Below are 19,741 nucleotides of genomic sequence, written 5' to 3'. Positions count from 1 at the left end.
AAACGTAAACAAGACACCAATACATGTACAAGAGGTATTCTTGCCGTCAAAATCGGTGCCCAAGATGGTACCTGTCAAATGGGCTAATATGTGACCTGCAAGGTGGATTAAAAATATCAGGTGGTGGATTAGGGCCTTTGGGGGGTCGCCATAGTTGAGGGACTTTACGTCATTTTAGAACCGTTGACCATTGGTTTCCGCACACAAAGCTTAGCAAATATAACAGATTTCTTTGTTATTATGTGCATTTTAGTGTGTCTATTGATTTTATCGAAAAAACGTAATATATTAACAAAAGATTTGATGATTTGTTTATGCACGAAATTTAAAATCATGCTAGCATGAGTTCTAATCTCGCGTAAATTGTCCATGCGGCTCGTAGATAATGAGGAATTAATGTAAAAATTGAACAAAAAAAAAATGATTTCTTAATTTTTATCATCAAAAATGTCGAAAACACAAAGAATTCTAGAATAAATTCACAGAATAACACAAAATAACACACTTTAATGTATGTTTCAATGTTAAATAAGAACTCACAAAGTCCAAAATATATTTTTAAAGAATATTTATTCGAAAAAATGGGGTAGATAAATTATATGAACAAATTTAATAAATGTAAACAAAGTTTGAATCCTGGGGACCTTACGTCAAGTGACGAATTGTCAAAATGCACCAGAGTCCACCACCTGATATTTTTAAATCCACCTTGGTGACCTGATATCTCAACAGACCTTGCTTGTAGCCGTCAATTTTTGACAGTGTGCATCAATTTTTGTCTCGAATGCGTCAATTTTTGTCAGTGTGCATCAATTTTTGTCTCAAAGGCACCAATTTTTGTCTCATGGTCTCACATTTTTGTCTCTTGGTATTTTTTCGTTATTTTAATATTTTCATAATTGCAGAATGCACAACAAAATTAGAGCGGTTATACAATGCAAAGGAATCAATTCAGGAATTCTGTATTTCACATAGTTTTACGTCTTATATTTAATAATATCAAAACAATTTAGAGAAGATTAATCCTCGATTATTTCTTCATTTTGGCATCGTGGCAAATCTTCTTCTTCTTTTGGTTCAACGACCGTTGTCGATCAAAGCCTGCCTGTACCACAACTTGTGGGCTTGGCTTTCAGTGACTTATTGATTCCCCCATACCAGGGAAGTCAGTCCTACGTATGGCGGCACGGTCCATTTGGGGCTTGAACCCATTACGAGCATGTTATTAAGTCGTACGAGTTGACGACTGTATTACGAGACCGGCAATCGTGGCAAATAGTTAAATAAATTCCTAAAATAGTTCTCGCAATCCGTACGGTTTATCATTCTTCTGCCATTTTCGATTAAGGAGTACAAAGTATATTCATTGTTCAAAAGCAATCAGCTCTGTTGATCTACGTACCTGAAATTTAGTCAAAAATTTTGAAGCATTTTCCTTAAAATCCCAATAAAATTTTCATAAACCACAGATTTTTATTGAATTTAAATGTTACTACAATTAAATAACTCTAACTACGCGTCAAATCAGGTAAACTCATGTTGATATATCAAGAGACAAAATTTCATGAACAAGCGACAAAAATTGGTAACCATGAGACAAAAATTGGTGCCTTCGAGACAAAAATTGATGCGCACTGACAAAAATTGACGCATTCGAGACAAAAATTAATGCACACTGTCAAAAATTAACGCCTTCGAGACAAAAATTGATGCACACTGTCAAAAATTGGTGACTTCGAGCCAAAATTTGACGGCAACGGCTGTAAAATACCATAAGATTTCGAGCAGATGATACCATTCGCAACCAGCTCTTTGATGCCATGCAGTATCCTTTGTTTCATCCCTATGGCGAGTTGGGTTGGACGTTTGGGCTTCCAAAGACATGTCGGCGCTCTACGTTGCATAGCGATGCACAAGAGCAGTCCCGGAAATGTCTCATCGACAAATCACACCACGAGAGTACGCGGCTTATCGGCTATGCTGGCGGCAGAACGACAACTCACTGTTCCACCGGGGTGGACTCCTTTTCCAATAGTACTGTGTCGATCAGTTTTGTAAGATGGAAGCGCAACGTTTGCTGTTTCAACGCAAACACCAAAAACAATTTCGTGCTGAACTGTACCAAGGAATCTGGGACGTTGCTACCATGAATCAGTTGACGTCAAATGCCAATCCACAACATCGCCGCTTGTGAATAATCCAACAATGTATCACTCTACTACCACTACCACTACCACCACCACCACGTCCAACAAAAACAACAACAACCATGGTCCTTCACTTCAAACCACGGGGACCAGATTTTATCTCCATATTTTGTTGGCAGTGACCGGTATATGCGAGCACAGTACCAGGACTCCATGGCAATCATTTGAGCCTGTGGAAAACCAGATCTGTTTATAACCATGGTCTGTAATCCAAAATGACCAGAAATTACCGAGAATCTGTTTGACGATCAAAACGCGTCCGATCGCCCGGATCTCACTGCTTGAGTGTTTCACTTAAAGCTGAACGCGATTTTTGCCGATTTGCAGAAAGGTGTACTTGGCGTGGAGGTTGGTAGAAAGTACGTTATTGAGTTTCAGAAGCGTGGGCTGTCTCATGCTCATCTATTACTCATTTTGGGAGACAATGACAAACCCCGTACGCCAGAAGATTGCGATAAGTTCGTTTCAGCAGAAATTCCAGATCCGGCCAACGAGCAGCTTTACCAAACTGTGATGGAATGCATGATGTCTGGACCGTGTGGAGAAAATAGTCCACAGTCACCGTGCATGACAAAAGGAGTCTGTTCAAAGAACTTGACAAAATCGATTTGTGATCGCACGCACGTCGCTGAAAATGGTTATCTAGCATACCGTCAAAAATCGATGGACGCACCGTGACGCTGGACAGAGTAACGCTTGATAATCGGCACGTCGTACCTGTAGTGTATGCGTGAGGTTTTAGTTAAAGAGTAATATGTATTAGTATATGTGAGTTTAAAGTGTAACTTGTATTTGTAATAAAGTAGGTCAGTCTAGTCCAGTCCGTCGATACGTATAGATGTCACAAATTGGCAACGAGGATAAAGTCAAGCCTGTTTTAAACAAGCCCGTAGTAAAAGTCGAAGTGTTAAAAATGAATACTATGGGAAACATTGAGCCCTACGTCTTGGGAGAATGTTTTAAGGAGTACACTAGTCGGCTTGAAATGTTTTTCTTGGTCAACGATGTGTCCGAAGAGAAGAAAGTGCCGATCATGGTGACAATGGCTGGAGCGTCATTGTATTCAGCCGCAGTAAAGATTTGTTCACCGGATGATCCACGAGAAAAGTCGTATAAGGATTTAGTGAATGCCTTAAGTGAATATTTCACACCAGTGGAGAATATCGTGTCGGAGCGCTACCAGTTTCGCAAGCTGAAACAGTCATCGGATCAATCGATAAACGACTACATTATCAGCCTTAAAGCGAAAGCGCAATCGTGCGATTATGGATCGTTTTTACCGGATGCGCTAAGGTATCAGTTTGTTGCAGGAATCCCAGACCATGAGCTACGGACGCGGTTGCTGAGAGAATCGAGAGTGAAATTTGCGGATGCGTGTGAAATAGCGCGTTCGTGGGAAGCGGCGCAGCAGCAGAACGCAGCGATGGTGGAGAAGGAGATGCATGCGGTAGCGAGCGTGCGTAAAACACCTGTACAGCAGCAGAGCAAGCAGTTGGAACGAGAGTATGTGTATCGTCGAAGCAGCCAGGAGCAAAAGACAAGTGCGGAGTGTCATCGTTGTGGTCGTGCGCACAATCCTGCAACTTGTCCAGCAAAAGCGTGGAAGTGTTACGTGTGTGGAAAAATGGGACACGTTTCGTCGAAGTGTCGGTTTGCAAAAAAACATATGAGTAACCCTAGTAGAGGTCAGCTACGGAAAGTAGATTGCGATAAAGGTCAAAATCCTCAGGTGGTCCGTCTTGCTTGTAATAGTAAGCAATTAGAGTTTGAGATAGATTGCGGTGCGTGTGTTAGTGTAATTTCGGAAGAAACATATACTAAAATGTTCAACGATGTACAAATACTACCAACCGAGGAATCCTTTTTCTCAGCGTCAGGGCAAGCGATAAAGCCAATGGGAAAAATGTGTTTAAAAGTGGAAATAGCGAGGCGCGCTAAATTATTTGAGTTAGAATTAATAATAATTCGATCGGAAAGAAGTGTTACGACACTGCTAGGAAGAAATTGGTTAGATGTTTTGTTCTCGGATTGGAGAAAAGCCTTCGAGTTAAAAAGTGTAGAATCAGATGTGCTGGCTGAGTTACAGAAAAAATTTCCGTGTACTATTAATGCGTCAAATGAGTCAATTAAGGGATTTGAGGCAAATTTAGTATTGAAAGAGGATTATTGTCCAATTTTTCATAAAGCCTGTTCCGTTCTCTTCACCTTACAAAGGAAAGTCGAAGAAGAGTTAAACAAAATGGTCGAAGAAGGTGGGTTAGCACCGACAAACCGACGTGACACTTCGAACAAAATGAGCTTCAAAAGTTATCTCCTTATTTCAAATGAAAATACGTTAAACACTAGCGCCATCTATATAATGATTCGCTTACTACACTGACACAGCGGAGAAACTAGCGCCATCTATATAATGATTCGCTTACTACACTGACACAGCGGAGGAACTGCTAAATCCCCTTTTTGTTTTTCTTTGAAAATTCCAATGCGTATTGTTTTATGTACTTCTCACATCTTTTGCATTGATTTGGAAACTTATAAAATGATTTTCCTGGGTGTTTTGTCCAATAATTCTAACAAAATCGTGCTTCACACTTCCTTCGCAATTTGTATTTAGAAAAGTTGTTTACATCAAAGCAGCAGTGAACAGAGCTTACTTTGACAGAAGTGATCGCCTCACTGGTAAATGACAGTACTTTTGTGTGGGACAAGGTGTATGGATATTAGGAGGTGAAGTGCTTCAGAGCAAATTGACATTTCACGACTTGACATAACAATACTGGGGGCTCCGGTATTAAAATCGGGAAGGGCTGGTGGGGGGGTATAGAAAATTGTATGCGATTTGACATAACAATACTCAATGATGGCGCCCGGAAAACGGGCTAACAATTCACCTCCTTAATAAACACACCTTGGTGTGGGACACTTTTGTAACGCCAGTGTCACGTCGGTTTGTCGGTGGTGTTGGTGCCAACAAAGTATTCCGAATGGGCGAGTCCTGTGGTAATAGTGGAAAATGAAAATGGTTCTGTTAGACTATGTCTAGATGGAAAAGCAACGCTGAATAAGTATTTGTCGATGGAACATTATCCACTTCCAAAAATTGAGGATATATTTGCTAAAATTTCTGATTGGAAATTATTTTGTAAAATCGATTTATCAGGCGCATGTTTACAAGTCAAATTGTTCGAGTCTGCGAAACAAATATGCACGATTAATACATCCAAAGGATTGATCAATTATACACGTATGCCATTTGGAATCCATACAGCCCCAGCAATCTTTCAAAGTATAATAGATCAAATATTAAGGAATACGAAAGGATTGGCATATATAGATGATATTATTGTCGGAGGGAAAAATGCGGAAGAATGCAAAACAAATTTATATGAAGTAATGGAAAAATTGAACAGTCATAACGTAAAGATAATGCGAATAAGTCAGTTTTTTATGTGTCACGTATAGAATATTTGGGTCACACTATAACGAGTAACGGAATACTCCCCATTGAATCCAAAGTAGAAGCTATTGTAAAAGCACCAGTACCGAGTAATATAAGTCAACTTCAAGCATACTTGGGATTACTGAATTATTACCTTAGATTCCTTCCAAATGTATCAACCACATTATACCCTTTATATCAATTGTTGCGAAAAGAGAAAAAGTTTGAATGGACTAAATCATGTCAAGAAGCGTTTGAAAAGTCGAAAATATTGCTATGTGAAAACAGAATGTTAGTTCCATATGACCCCGAAAAACCGTTAGTTTTGCAAGTCGATGCAAGTCCATATGGAATAGGTGCAATTTTGTCGCATGTTATTAATAACGAGGAAAAGCCAATTATGTTTGCGTCAGCGTCACTATCAGAAGCCCAAAAGAATTACGCTCAAGTCCATAGAGAAGCGCTAGCTGTTGTATTCGGAGTGAAGAAATTTCACAATTATCTTCACGGGAGAAAATTTAGATTAGTAACAGGCAACAGTGGAGTCAAAGAGATTTTCAATCCTACGAAAGGAACGTCGAAAATTGCTGTTGCAAGATTACAGAGATGGTCGTTAATACTAGCAAACTATGAGTACACAATAGAACATAGAGCTGGAAGGAAAATGAGCAATGTTGATGCACTGTCGCGTTTCCCTTTGTCAGAGGAAAATAAGATAGAGGATACAAAGTTGAGTCTAAAAGTGTTAGAAGAAGCAACAATCGATCTAGAAACACTAAGAGAAAGTCAAAAAAGTGATGAAGAGATACGGCAATTATATGAATACGTTAAGAAAGGGTGGCCAAAACAACTAAACCAAGAGTTTATACCATACTTTAAAATAAGGTATCATTTTGGGATTGAGCAAGAAGTCTTATATTTCGACGAAAGAGTGGTGGTACCAAAACGCTTGAAAACGAAAATACTACACCTATTTCATGGAAATCACGAAGGAATAGTTAGAATGAAAATGCACGTAAGGCAACATTTGTGGTGGAGAAAGTTGGATAAAGACATAATTGAATTTGTACAAGCGTGTGAGGTATGTCAAGCACGTCAACCGATAAAGAGAGAAATAGTTGACACCACTTGGAGGAAAGCAGAACAGCCCTTTGAAAGGATACACGTCGATCTATTCTATTTTGAGTCGCGTACGTTATTAATAATCGTAGACGCATATACAAAGTACATTGACGTGAGAGTACTTAATATGTCGAAAGCTACAGATATAATCGAACAGTTAGAGTCAGTCTTTGCTTACTTCGGAAGTCCAAAGGAGTTAGTGTCTGATAACGGTCCTCCGTTTAATTCCGAAGCATTTAAAGTATTTCTAGAAAAACATAAAGTCAAAGATACAAAATCACCACCACACCACCCAGAGTCGAATGGTTTAGCAGAGAGAGGTGTGAGAACTGTCAAGGAAGTGCTGAGTAAATTTTTATTGGATGAAAAAAGCAAACCATTGTCGTTAGTAAGGAAGATTAACAAATTCCTCATAAATTATAGAAATACGCCGCATACAGTAACGAAAGTAACACCGTCTAGTAAGATGTTATCATATAGACCAAAAACGCAATACGATGTAACGCATTCTTTTATATCAGATTCCGTCACTAAACCGAACGAACAAAACTACCTAAGTGGTAAACAAGATAGAAAGGATCGAAAGGGGAAGTACGAAAGAAACAAAATTGTAGTATATAAATATGGTGAAAAAATATGTTACAGGAATCACTTAAAAGATATATTGCGATGGATACCGGCTACGGTATTAAAGAAAGTTAGCCCTCTTATCTATTTAGTAAATTTAAATGGAACTTCAAGATTAGTCCACATTAATCAAATAAGCAAAAGAGGTATCGTAAGGTCATTTCATCCTCCAATAGAAATAGAGAAAGAAGTCAAATTCCATGAAATACGCAAACGGAAACGAAGTGTATCAAGATCGCCCCCGATCAGACGATCTGACCGATTAAAGGGTCAGCCTAGAAGAAAATATTGTAAATAGTGTAAATCCAAGTTACTCCGGGAGAATGTGGTGTATGCGTGAGGTTTTAGTTTAAGAGTAATATGTATTAGTATATGTGAGTTTAAAGTGTAACTTGTATTTGTAATAAAGTAGGTCAGTCTAGTCCAGTCCGTCGATACGTATAGATATCACAGTACCGAATAACCCGTGGCTAGTTCATAAGTATCATTGTCATATAAATGTTGAGGTATGCATCTCCATCACCGGAGTCAAGTTCCTATACAAGTACGTTTACCAGGGAAACGATAGGGGAACCATATTTCTTGGATCTATTGTGGATGAAATCAACTATTATTTAAATGCACGATTTGTCTCGGCATGTGAAGCCTGCTGCAGGATAATGCGCTTCGAAGTACAGGCAAAATCTCACACGGTGATTGCCCTACCGATCCATCTACTGCATCAGTAGAGTGTCGTTTTCCGGCAGGGCGAATCGATTGAAGAGATGTTGGATCGTGGCAGAAATACCATGCTTACAAGCTTTTTTGATCTAGCTGCCCATGATGATTTTGCACGGACACTGCTGTACCACGAAATTCCGATACAGTAAACCGATAGTCTCTCAACGAATATGGCACAGTGGTGCAGGTAAACAGTAGGTACGGCGCATTCGCAACGATAAGAAGGTCATCGGGAGGATGGTCTACAGTAGTATTACTGATATGGAGCGGTATTGTCTGCGGCTTCTGCTTTGCAATCGGCAAGGGCCTACCTCATTTCAGGATTTGTGCACACTCCGTGGAACAGTGTGTGCCACCTATCAACAGGCTGCGGCCAAGGAGGGTCTATTGCAAGATGACTTTGTGTGGGATCAGACCCTACGAGAAACGGCGTCGTTTGAAATGCCACGGTAGTTACCAAACATGTTTGGCATGATCTTAATGGCTGCACAACTGCAAATCCCACGGCTTTTGTGGCACAAGTATGCGGACGACTGCAGCAAAGACTTTCGTTGCTTACATCTGGACCGTCAATACACAGCAGACGACCGATTGCTTTTACGTGATGTCGAACATTTCCAAGCATTCTGTGCGATCGATCACTATTTGCGCGGTGCAACTTCAGCCAAAAGCGTATCGTACTATGCGGGAATGCCACAGCTTTCCGAGTAAGGTCACGTTCAGACCTGGTATCCTATCGGGGACAGTACGTAAAACCCATTGATTGACGCAGAACGTCAGTACCCAGTTGGCGATCTCAACGCTATACTTGTCACCGTGCACCTGCTGCACGCAGATCAGCGAAGAGTGTACGATCAATTGACGCTGGCTGTAGATAACAACAACACCTACAATAGTAATCGACTCTTTTTTCTTGACGGTCCTGGCGGAACTGGTAAATCGTATCTGCTTGAAAAAATACTTGCCTACACACGTCGTCAGGGAAAAATTGTGCTTGCGACTGCAACCATAAGATTTCGAGCAGATGATACCATTCGCAACCCTCGCAATGTTTGTCGGGCAGTGCGATTTTTAGCATACTGAACACCTGAATTTCTACATTATATTTTGCCAAAATTCACAAAAATTGATAAAGTGATCTTTTCGACGAATAACACCGCAAAATAAATTAATAGAGGCGAATGAGCTAGACCTCAAAATCTCTACGAAAATAAGAAAACGAACGAGAAATAAAATAAATGAAGAAAAAAATAAATATATTTTTTAAACTACCATACTATTTCGTTCAGATGTTACCACTCCCAACCCTCACAATGTTTGAGGGGGCTTTGTCGCGTATGGGTTCACATCGAAAATATAAAAAAAAACACCGTGATGAAAACCCTACTAGCAAAGAGAGTGAAAAAATGTGCGACTATCAGGCGATGGGTACGTTGAATCAGGGGGAGACGGTTGGAAATACGCGGAATTGCTCGGAGGCGAGAGCGTGTTTTACTTTCTACACAGTTTTTGCAATCACACAATGACACAAGTGTAGATGTGTGCGTTCACTTTCAGTTTGGTTTTCTCGCAGCGGCGTACTGGATCAGTCCCTCTGCGCAAAGCGATCGAAAACTTCTCAAACTCAAATTGCAAACATATTTCACAGCCCATAGCCGGCATCGCGAAAGAAATGGTTTAAAATTAACAGTCGTTAAAAATTAACCAGAGTCGTTTAAAATTGCTAGAATTTTTCATCGTCGATGAAATAGAAATCACATAGAAATACAATTCAGGAACGCGTTCTCGTAGAAATTCTCATACGATGCAGGAACAAAACGCCTCAACACAGCAACACAGCAAACTTGCGACAGGAACAGCTTCACAAAACTCAAACACGAACGGTTTCATACAAAAATCACACCAAAAACAGACAGCACACAGGAGTAACGCAGAAACACGTTCAAACGCTTCAGTGTTCCGTGAGTGAATTCATAGCGTTTGGGCCATCATAGTGTGCTTTTCACAGCGAAGGGTTCGTCCGGCTGTCCGAACCGTGTCTCACGTGACCGTATTAGGTTCACATCACTGAGTCCGATCAGCAGGTTGGGTCTTGCCGTCTCCAGCGACGTTGTCGGAAAGTGATGTAGATGAGTAAAAGTACTTATCAGTATGTCGTAATTAAAGTTATTAGACGGAAGACTAAGGGCGGTCCCGTGGTACAGTCGTTAACTCGAACGACTCAATAATATGCCCGTCATGGGTTCAAGCCTAGAATGGACCGTCTCCTCGTAGCAAGGATCGACTATCCGGCTACATGGTAATGAATTAAGTGTCGAAACCCTGTGTTGGCCGGCATGTCCGCGTAGGACGTTACGCCAAATAGAAGAAGAAGAAGACGGGAGACTTAGCTTGTTTATAGTGTAGGCGGCCGCTATGTTGTAGCGCCACCGCCCTACCCCCTTCGCTGATATCTGGAAGCTCACGCGATGAGACGTTTCTTCTTTCCGGGTCATGTTGGACGTCCAACAAAGCTCCAATGGATCTGCCTTTTCGTCGAGGCCCAATTGTAGAGCCTGGACCGCTTCCAATAGGGAAACCGATGATCTCTCGTCCAGGATAGCTACAGCATCTACGGCTCTTCCATTGTTGTAGACCGTCACGGGCCGGATGCGGAAAATCGCTGATTGTTTTTAGAGGTGGTGCGCTTGGTAGTGCAACTCTAGATATGTGTTTTGGCCACGGTGCAGCAAGGTATGAAGTTTGAATGCGAAATATTTCACAGCCATGAGGTCCGATTATTAAACACAAATTGTAAAGACAAGTAGTCAAAATCGGATGATTTGTATTATGACATCCGTTTGTGTTGTGTGTGGGAAAAATAAAATTTAACGAAACACAAACTCACAAGCACACTGCCAAGATATGTATTATGAAACACAAACGGAAATCCAAAACTGTCAAACAGCTTTCCGTCAGCTTTTTGTCACGGAAAGGCGCCAATCTCAGATTGTTTATTGTTGTGTTGTGTCGGTCAGAGTTGTTGCATTTGCTTTCACGACAAAATGTAAGTATTTTATTTCAGAAATAATCAAATTTGATCATTTTAAACAAAAACATGTGTACCGCCATATCCATACCAATGACGATATGCTGGAGATATTGGTAACGTGCTGCTGTTTCGGCTTAAGAAGCTGCTGGTATTTCCTTCCTCTGCTGTTGTTCGATGGTAGTCGAAAGATGAAGGGCTCACGCATCCGGTTTGCGTTCAACAGCATTGGATTCCAGCAACTTCTTCAGTGAGTGACTGCTTCAACAACCAACAGCATAAGCAAATGTTATTAACACATCTAATACTGCATACACTTTTAGGAATAACAAAGACGCCCGCACAACCAGAATGCAGTACCAAAAAATGGTCGACAAGTTGGAAGATGTCCCCGACATCGCTAGAGGGATGTTCAAGGGTGACCAGACCGCTTTTTGGGAAGCGATGGCCGAGCATCTTAACGCCCTTGGACCGCCAATTCGAACGGGTGCAACGTGGAAGCGGGTAAGATTAAAAGAGCAACAATACTTATATACATTTTGCTTTTAATTTTCGATGTCTGGTTTTACAGGTATGGTTCGATTAAAAATGTGCGGTCAAAAAAAAAATCTGCGATTTAATAAAGCTACTGGTGGCGGCCCGTTCCATCAACGGCCCTTAAACGACGTGGAGGAACGAGTTGCTGACTTGGCCAACTTAAAGGCCACAATAGAAGGCAACTCTAGCCATTCTTTCGGCGATCAGCTTTGCACGATGGACAGCTACAACAACAATTACAACCAATTGTTGGCGATTAACAATAACGAGCCAAACATAGAACACGAGCAGCCAAATAGTGAGATGGCAAATAACGAGCAGCAAAACCCGGTGGTAACCAAAGCTCGACAGAAACGAAGCCGGAAGCGCAGAAACACCGTAGCGGTGTTGCGCCAAAACGAAGAGCTGCTACAGCTCTTGAAGCGCAACATAGGGGCGCAAAAAGAATCTACCGCCGCTCTAACGAAGGTAGCTGGCGCAATAGAGAATGCAACAGCAGCGCTGAAAGAGGCAATGGAACGCCTGACAATTGGTTAAAAAAATTCATTATCTTTATGTTTTTAGTCGTTAGTTTATGTTTAATTTTATTGATCAGCTGAACTGTGATGCATTTTGTGAACTTTTGTGATGAATAAAAAATAAAAACTAGAACTCAATCGCTAACTTAGTTGCGTTGCCTTTTATTCATCTGAGCTTAGCTCTTCCAATCCATACGCAATACACATGTTGTGTAAGATGCAACATACGTTCGTTATTTGAGTTGCTTTTAACGGAGTGTAGTGCAACTCTCGAGCACCTAACAAACACCTAAATCTATTTTTAGCAACCCGATCGCACGCTCCACTATTTCTCTACCTAAAGAATGGTTTTTATTAAAGGCAGCTTCTGGTGTGTTTGGAGTAGGATTACGTTTTGGTGTTATTAACCATGGTTTTGACGGGTATCCAGAATCACCAGTGAGAATTTAAACGATTATTTTCATAAACAAATACCCATAGGATGGTTCAATGTATTACCTAGTAGCTTGAATGCAGTTTCTCCGCTTCGATGTTTTGTTTCGAAAAAGTTGTCCATTCCACTTACATTCCAAATATGTGAATCGTGATTGGCTCCTCCGAATTTGGCATTCACATACCGAAGTTTCATGAGATGGTCGCAAATCTACTGGTACGAAGAAAAATAATATTGAAGTTTACAACATAAGACAAAAAAACTGAAAGCTTTACTTACAATCATCGCGTTTAGGCTGTAATAGTCCTTCCGGTTATAATGCTGATGTTAATCGTCCACTGGTGCAATAATTTTTATGTGTGTTCCATCAACACACATCACCAGAAATTGAGAAGAAGTATCGTCGTGCATCTTGTTGCTCATTTGGTTCCATCGCTAAAGAGATCCATTTGTTCCCAAGAGTTTCTTCGATTACGTTCAAGCACTTTGCAAAGGCTACCGATAAAGTAGGTTGGGCAATAGTTATTTTGTAATCATTACCTGTTCCATTTTGGTAGCTGCCTTCAGCTAGAAATCGCAGAGCAGCAGCCAAAATTTCATTTGGCTTAAACCCCTTTCCCTTAACCGGTGGGAACTTGGGCTCGATCTCCGCCAGAATGTCAAGGAAAATTTCCTTCGGAAATTACGGAAATTACGTAGGCGTGTTGTACAGATAGGTGAACGCACGTTTGTAGTCGTCCCAGAATTCACCTATCTTGGGTCAAAGGTCAGCAACGACAATAGCATGGAAGCTGAGTTGCGCGCAAGGATGCTGGCAGCCAACCGGTCATTCTACAGCCTGAAAATGTAGTTCACCTTGTGGCGACCACGTTATAGCCTCACCTCAGTCCGGAGCTGACGTCAACCGTCAATTCAAAATATCGGGCACTCTAATTCGAACACCCTAATTCAAGCACCCTAATTCGAGCAACCTTATTCGAGCACCCTTTTTTCTTTTTTTTTTTTTTTTTTTTTTTTTTTTTTTTTTTTTTTTTTTTTTTTTGTTAACGAAGAGTGAGCATATTCCATCCCCCTCTCTGACTCACCCAACTCGGCCGGTACGCTTGTGGTGCGTATTACTTCATGCGGAGTCGTGTGTGCGGTTGCACCCTGGGTCACGACGCATCTTCTGCGGCGATCTGGTCCGATGATTCTGCTTATTACGCTGCTTTCCGTGGTGCGACGCGGTCCCTTTGGTCCTATCGCCCACACTTCGGGTGGGCAATGGGGGGTCTGCATCGTTGGTCACCACTCCACGCACGTAAGGCAGTTCTCCTGAAACGAAATTTTGATAGAGAAAACAAGAAAAGGGAGAAAGAGGTAGAAGAAAGCTGAAAATAGAGGTGTTGCAAACTATTGCAACAGCACTCTTTCTTTCGCCCGTAGTAGTATTAAGTATTAAATAACAAGCGTTTTCTTAAGCAGTCTTATATTTTTTTATTATTGCGACGCTAAAAATCAATCGCTTGACTCGGGCTACCGCGAAAGAGTGGCCTTAGGTCATTGCCTTAGCCACGCTGTTCGGGAGCCTTTGAGCGATCGGGAATATTCGGCTCGATCGGTATTGGATGCTTCCCACACTACGCGTTTGTACCGCGCTCTGTCGGGAATCACGGTAGATAACACCGACAGATCGAATCTAACGTTAATAATTATTAACAAGAGGAGAGAAGAGCACCCTAATTCGAGCAATAGTTACCAACTTAGCCAGACTAAACTATTTCCCCGTTAAAAGATTATAAAAGCCGTCGTTCCCACCACGCGTTCTCTTCTCTTTTCGTTCTCATCCGCTAGTGGACGTGCTCCCGTAACTGCGTAACCCGTGATAAAAAACATTGTAAAAAATTGTATTTTGTGACATCTTGGGAATCCAAATAAAAAAGTGGTCTACCCACGAGGTAGCCAAAACCTCAAAGAACCTGTCGCGACGGACGAAGCTGGGAATATATAGTACCTATATAGTACCAGTACTCACATACGCCTCTGAGACATGGACACTGTCCAAATCTGACGAAACCCTCTTAGCCCCGTTCGAGAGCAAGATGCTCAGAAGGATACTTGGCCCCGTATGTGTGTGTAGGGATTCAGATGGGATCGGAATCAAACTAATCGAAAGCGATCTAAATTGCAGCTTATCTAGAGCTAAACTTATCTAGAGCGAACATAGATGTAATTAGAGTTAAGTTAGGAAGTAAGAAAGAATAAGACTGTTTATCCTTTGATCGACAAACCACCGAGTAGTAAGGTTGACTGTGTGAAGCTCCCATAACTGGTGACCCCGAAGAAGTAAGCACGCGACAAGTTCGTGTTACATACGTGTAACAACGCATATTTTACACATCCGTGACAAACGCAAAACGGTAAAAAATCGTCGCTCCTGAAGAAACGCACACCAAGCGCGTCGAACAGCACTGCCGATACACTTGCTTAAACACGTGTATTTGTTCTTCGATACATACACCTGTAAGCCTTCGCTGTACTCTCTCACACAAGATCCATGTGGTTTTGACAATACACACTGCACGCGCCTACGACACTGGCGCAGTACGATAGGAAAGAGATTCGTCGGTGTTCCGCATTTCATTTCGTGCACCAACGATACAGCACGGCGGACAAAGCACATACACACAGAAGAAACCATCCACGCTTACAATACCTGCGCTCATCTGTGTAGTACATTCGACATCGCGCACCTACAACCCAGACAGAAGACACCAAAACGCATTCTAGCATCCGTATACGTTTGATACCGGCACAGCAGGGTGCCTAGGGAAGAACAGCGAATTGCAGCTCATCACGCATCTACACATCACGTATCTACACATCAAGCATCTACACGTCACGCAGCACATTACGCAGGCTGATCGACAAGAAGCGCTGCATTCGAGCTCACCCACCACCAGGCAACGATCGATAAGGGGGAGCAAGAATCGCGGATCATCTCACCACCGTGGGTAAGTCAAACCTATTGTTCGCAAGAATCTAATCCACGTGGTGACAATCGGTGAAAGTGTGCGTGTGTGTTACACATAAAAAAGAAGGAAGGCTAAGGCTAGAAGAAAGGAATTTTTAAATACGGGTTTTTATCGTGGTTGTTGAATCGTATTAAGTGCATTGTGATAGATTTTTAATTTTAAACAGTGAGAACAGTCCAGTTAAAATGTCAGTTAACGAAAACGATCCCACAGTAGAACAAGAGGTTAAATTAGGAGAAATATCAAGTTACACTGTAAAGCTTGCGCCATTTTGGAATACATCGCCAATCGGTTGGTTCATTCAGGCCGAGGCAGTTTTTGACACATGGAACGTAACGTCGGATAGAACAAAATACATGCATCTGCTCAGCACGATGCAACCAGACGTGTTTGAAAAAGTCATGGACATCATTCAATCTCCCCCGCTACTGTTAAATATAACTTTTTGAAACAAAAATTAATTGAAAGACTTTCGGCAAGTGAGGAACAAAGGATTTCAAAAATTACGGTTTCACGCGGAATTGGGAGGCGATTCGCCATCAAATTTTTACAGAAAAATGAAACAACTAGCAGGCACGTCAACTGATGTTTCAGAAAATTTCGTTAAGAGACTCTGGATTGGTCGATTACCCAAACCAATTGAAGTCGCGTTAATCTCAGTTGGAGAAAAATACATTTTAGAATTGCTTTAAATTGCGGATAAAATATGGGAGGCTTCAAGAGGAACTAACATCAGTGAGATAAAAACTAATACAAATAACGTGAACGACACAGATAATGAGAGTACCGCAATCAGTGGCAATGAACTTTTAATAGAGGAGATACGGCACCTCAGTCGGAGGCTGCAATATTTAGAAACAAATGTTAATCCAAACCATATGGCCCCTTACAAAAGATATGGCAGGTCTAATAGTAGGAATGATAAAAAAACGAATTTTAATAACAATTCATATAATAACAACCATAAGAAGTATGGCAAACAGGCACGAGGGTGCACACAACCATGCGCTTGGAGGCAGAATGTAAAAAACTAATAAGCTCAGCGTCATTGACAGGTAGTCGCAAAGAGCCTGCGAAATCCTGTAGACTTTTTATTTTTGATTCTATCTCGAATTTTACATTTTTTATCGATACCGGCGCAGATGTGTCAGTTTTGCCTCATGCTACTTTTGGCAATTTAAATAAGTCTCCTGTACATTCTCTATCAGCCGCAAATGGAACTCCCATTAATGCATATGGTTTGAAACTAATACAAGTTAGCCTCGGTCTACGCCGTACCTTTTGACATGAATTTATTTTAGCAGAGGTTAATAGGCCAATAGTTGGTGCTGATTTTTTGTCCAAGCATGGATTACTTATAGATATTCAAAACAAACTGTTGGACTTTGGGTTAATATTAATATTTCAAATATGAATTCAAATAGGAAAACACGCAGGAATTACAAGGAACTAAACCATAGGATATAGATAAAACTACTTGACTAATTAGGACTGCATGAAATGAACTGCTCGTAATGAATTATGTAATGAACTATAGGACAAACGAATATACAGTTGCAAACAGACCGACGATTAAGGTGCACTCTTTTCATTCTCATCAAATTTACACAAGTTAATATCACAGTCCAGTACTTTAGTGAATATATTTCACATTTTTGGTCCTTCGAACCGGATACGTGATTTAGTGAGTGTAAATTCGTTCATTCCGCATCAAGAGTGAACAACGGTTTTTACGGCTTCAAGAGTGCAAGTCATTACGTGACATTCCCGCCATCGCATTTCGCCCCGCATCAAGGGCAACGGTCGTTTTCGCGCCATCATTCGAATTTCGCGCCATCGTGTTTGTGTGTGATATCTGAGTTCCGGAAAATGGAAAAAATGGAAAAGAAAATCAAGCCAGTGCAGCTGAAGAAGAGGATCGCCGTGGAAAATATAAAGTCGCTGGAACGGTTCCAGGCAGAATACTCTACCGATGATGCCAAGCAGATTCCAGAGGCGTTAGAGGATTTGGAGAAGCATAAAGAAGGGTTCTTCGCCGCGGTTTCCAAACTGGAAGAGCTCGACGACAGTGACACAATGATCGAAGCTTGCATCATGGAAAGGATCGACATCGAGGAACGCTGCCGCAAGCTGAATTCTTTTCTTCGAGAGCATCAACCGAAGGAAGAAGGTTCCCTTAACGAGACGACAGGTTTGGCATCATCTACGCTTGCGTTTGGTCGACCTCACGCGCCAAACCTACGCCTGCCAAAAATTGAGCTGCCAACGTTCGATGGAGACCACACAAAATGGCTCTCGTTCCGTGATCGGTTTATAGCCATGATCGACGCTTCTGCCGAGCTACCGTCTATCGCCAAACTGCAATACCTGCTTTCTTCGCTCAAGGGGGATGCAGCATTACCCTTCGAACACACACCTCTAACGGCAGACAATTATTCAGTGACGTGGGCAGCACTTTTAAAACGGTACGATAATTCTCGTCTGCTAATACGTGAGTATTATCGTAAATTGCACTATCTTCCCGGAGTGCAATCGGTGTGCGTGGATAAGCTAACCCACTTGGTGGATGAATTCACCCGTTTCGTCAACGGACTGGTGAAGCTCAAGGAACCGGTTGATTCATGGGACACACCACTATCGAACATGCTGCTTATGAAACTGGATCGTGAAACGCTATTGGCTTGGGAAAAACACTCCGTACACTTCACCAAGGATGCATACAAAGATGTAATTGCGTTCGTGCAAGATCGAATCCAGATCCTCAAATCGACCAACAATTTTGTGAGTGAGCAGAGCGCTAGTGGAACTAAGGTGGCCGGCATTCATCGTCACGCAGTGCAACGGAGGTTCGTCGCAAATGCAGCTGCATCGTGCCCTACTCCTGCTGTTTCATCTGGTTCGATTCAGCAGCCCAAGTGTCCATTAGAGTGCGCAGAAGCTCACCCATTACGCAGCTGTCCAGTTTTTATCGGCAAGGAGGTTCAGCACCGCCGGGACGTCGTCTCATCGAAGCGGTTGTGCTGGAACTGTCTAAGCAGCACACATCAAGTCAGAGCGTGCAAATCTGACTATTCGTGTCGTACGTGGAATCTCGCGTTCCAACTACCTGTCATAAACGGGACGTTTTAAAACGAGCGACCAGTACACGAACAAGGCACGAAGCGTAACAGGAAAAAAGCGTTAAAAAGGGCCGCAAGATAGGAACGGGCCCTTTTCTAAACCAATCGCGGAAAAACGGACAAATTTTTTGGCGCGTAATAAGAAAATAAATCGTTATTGGCAAGAGATTTCATCCGCTTTGGTTTTAGTTCCCAACATTCCAAAAAATTTGGTTCGATAAATCCAAACACATTTTGGTTCGATAAATCCAAATTTATTTCTATTTGGAAATTCGTCAAACGATTTCGTGTACGGCATTCCTCGTTCGTCGTGTAGTTTCGCGAGTCGGAAAAATAAATCACGCGCGGTGTGTGTCGAAGTGCCTGTGACCAAAAAGTGCAATGGAGCAGCAGCAATTGCGTGGTATGCCAAGGGCAGAGCCGGCTACCGCAGGGACTGTCCAAGGGACAGAACGTGTCAACGTGTACACTAGCCCCCGCGGAGCATCGTCCACCCCAGGAGCATTGCGCGAGACTCTCTCCCCGTCGGAAGGTTCCACTGTGGAATATGTGTACGAGTGGGCAGCAAGTGAGGCGGAAAAATTGCAGCAGTACCAGCCAACCTCGTTCGAAGATGACGCCCGGAGGCGCGTTCCTCAAGAAGGAAGTAAGACCCCTCAACAAGGAGCGTCGAGTAAGACAGGTGAGGCAAGTGGTAACGGTCCGGCAAATCCAGATCGCGACGAGGAAGAGACGCTGTCAGCGTCTGAAAGTGCACGATGGGAAAGTGAGGAGCGGCACAGACGGCGTATTGTGCTTGAACGCGAGCTGCTAAAGCTCGATATTGCGGAAGCGCAAACTGGCGAGACCGCCATCGCGCATCCCCCGAACACTTTTGGACGAAAAGAGAAAGAGTTTCAAGAGTGGGTCCGCGACATGGAGAATTCCATGCGCCAGCCCGTTCGCGACAAGGATGGCCGTTCGCGGGATCAACATCC

The 19,741-nt window shown here is 42.2% G+C and overlaps 1 protein-coding gene across 1 annotated transcript; it reads left to right on the top strand.

Moving 5' to 3' along the window:
• Nucleotides 1-17,523: 17,523 nt before the first annotated feature.
• LOC120956253 (uncharacterized) lies at nucleotides 17,524-18,774 on the top strand. Its single transcript, XM_049611085.1, has one exon. The coding sequence runs from the start codon at nucleotides 17,524-17,526 to the stop codon at nucleotides 18,772-18,774; it is 1,251 nt and encodes a 416-aa protein (XP_049467042.1).
• The last annotated feature ends 967 nt before the right edge of the window (nucleotides 18,775-19,741 follow it).

The sequence above is a fragment of the Anopheles coluzzii genome, chromosome 2 (genome assembly GCF_943734685.1).
Source record: "Anopheles coluzzii chromosome 2, AcolN3, whole genome shotgun sequence".
NCBI classification, from domain to species: domain Eukaryota; kingdom Metazoa; phylum Arthropoda; class Insecta; order Diptera; family Culicidae; genus Anopheles; species Anopheles coluzzii.
Note: the sequence above shows the minus strand (reverse complement) of the source record. Positions and strands in the feature narration are given on the sequence as shown.

Excerpts from the sequence above, each read along its gene's own strand:
- LOC120956253 (XM_049611085.1), top strand. The coding sequence starts at position 17,524 with ATGGAAAAGAAAATCAAGCCAGTGCAGCTGAAGAAGAGGATCGCCGTG.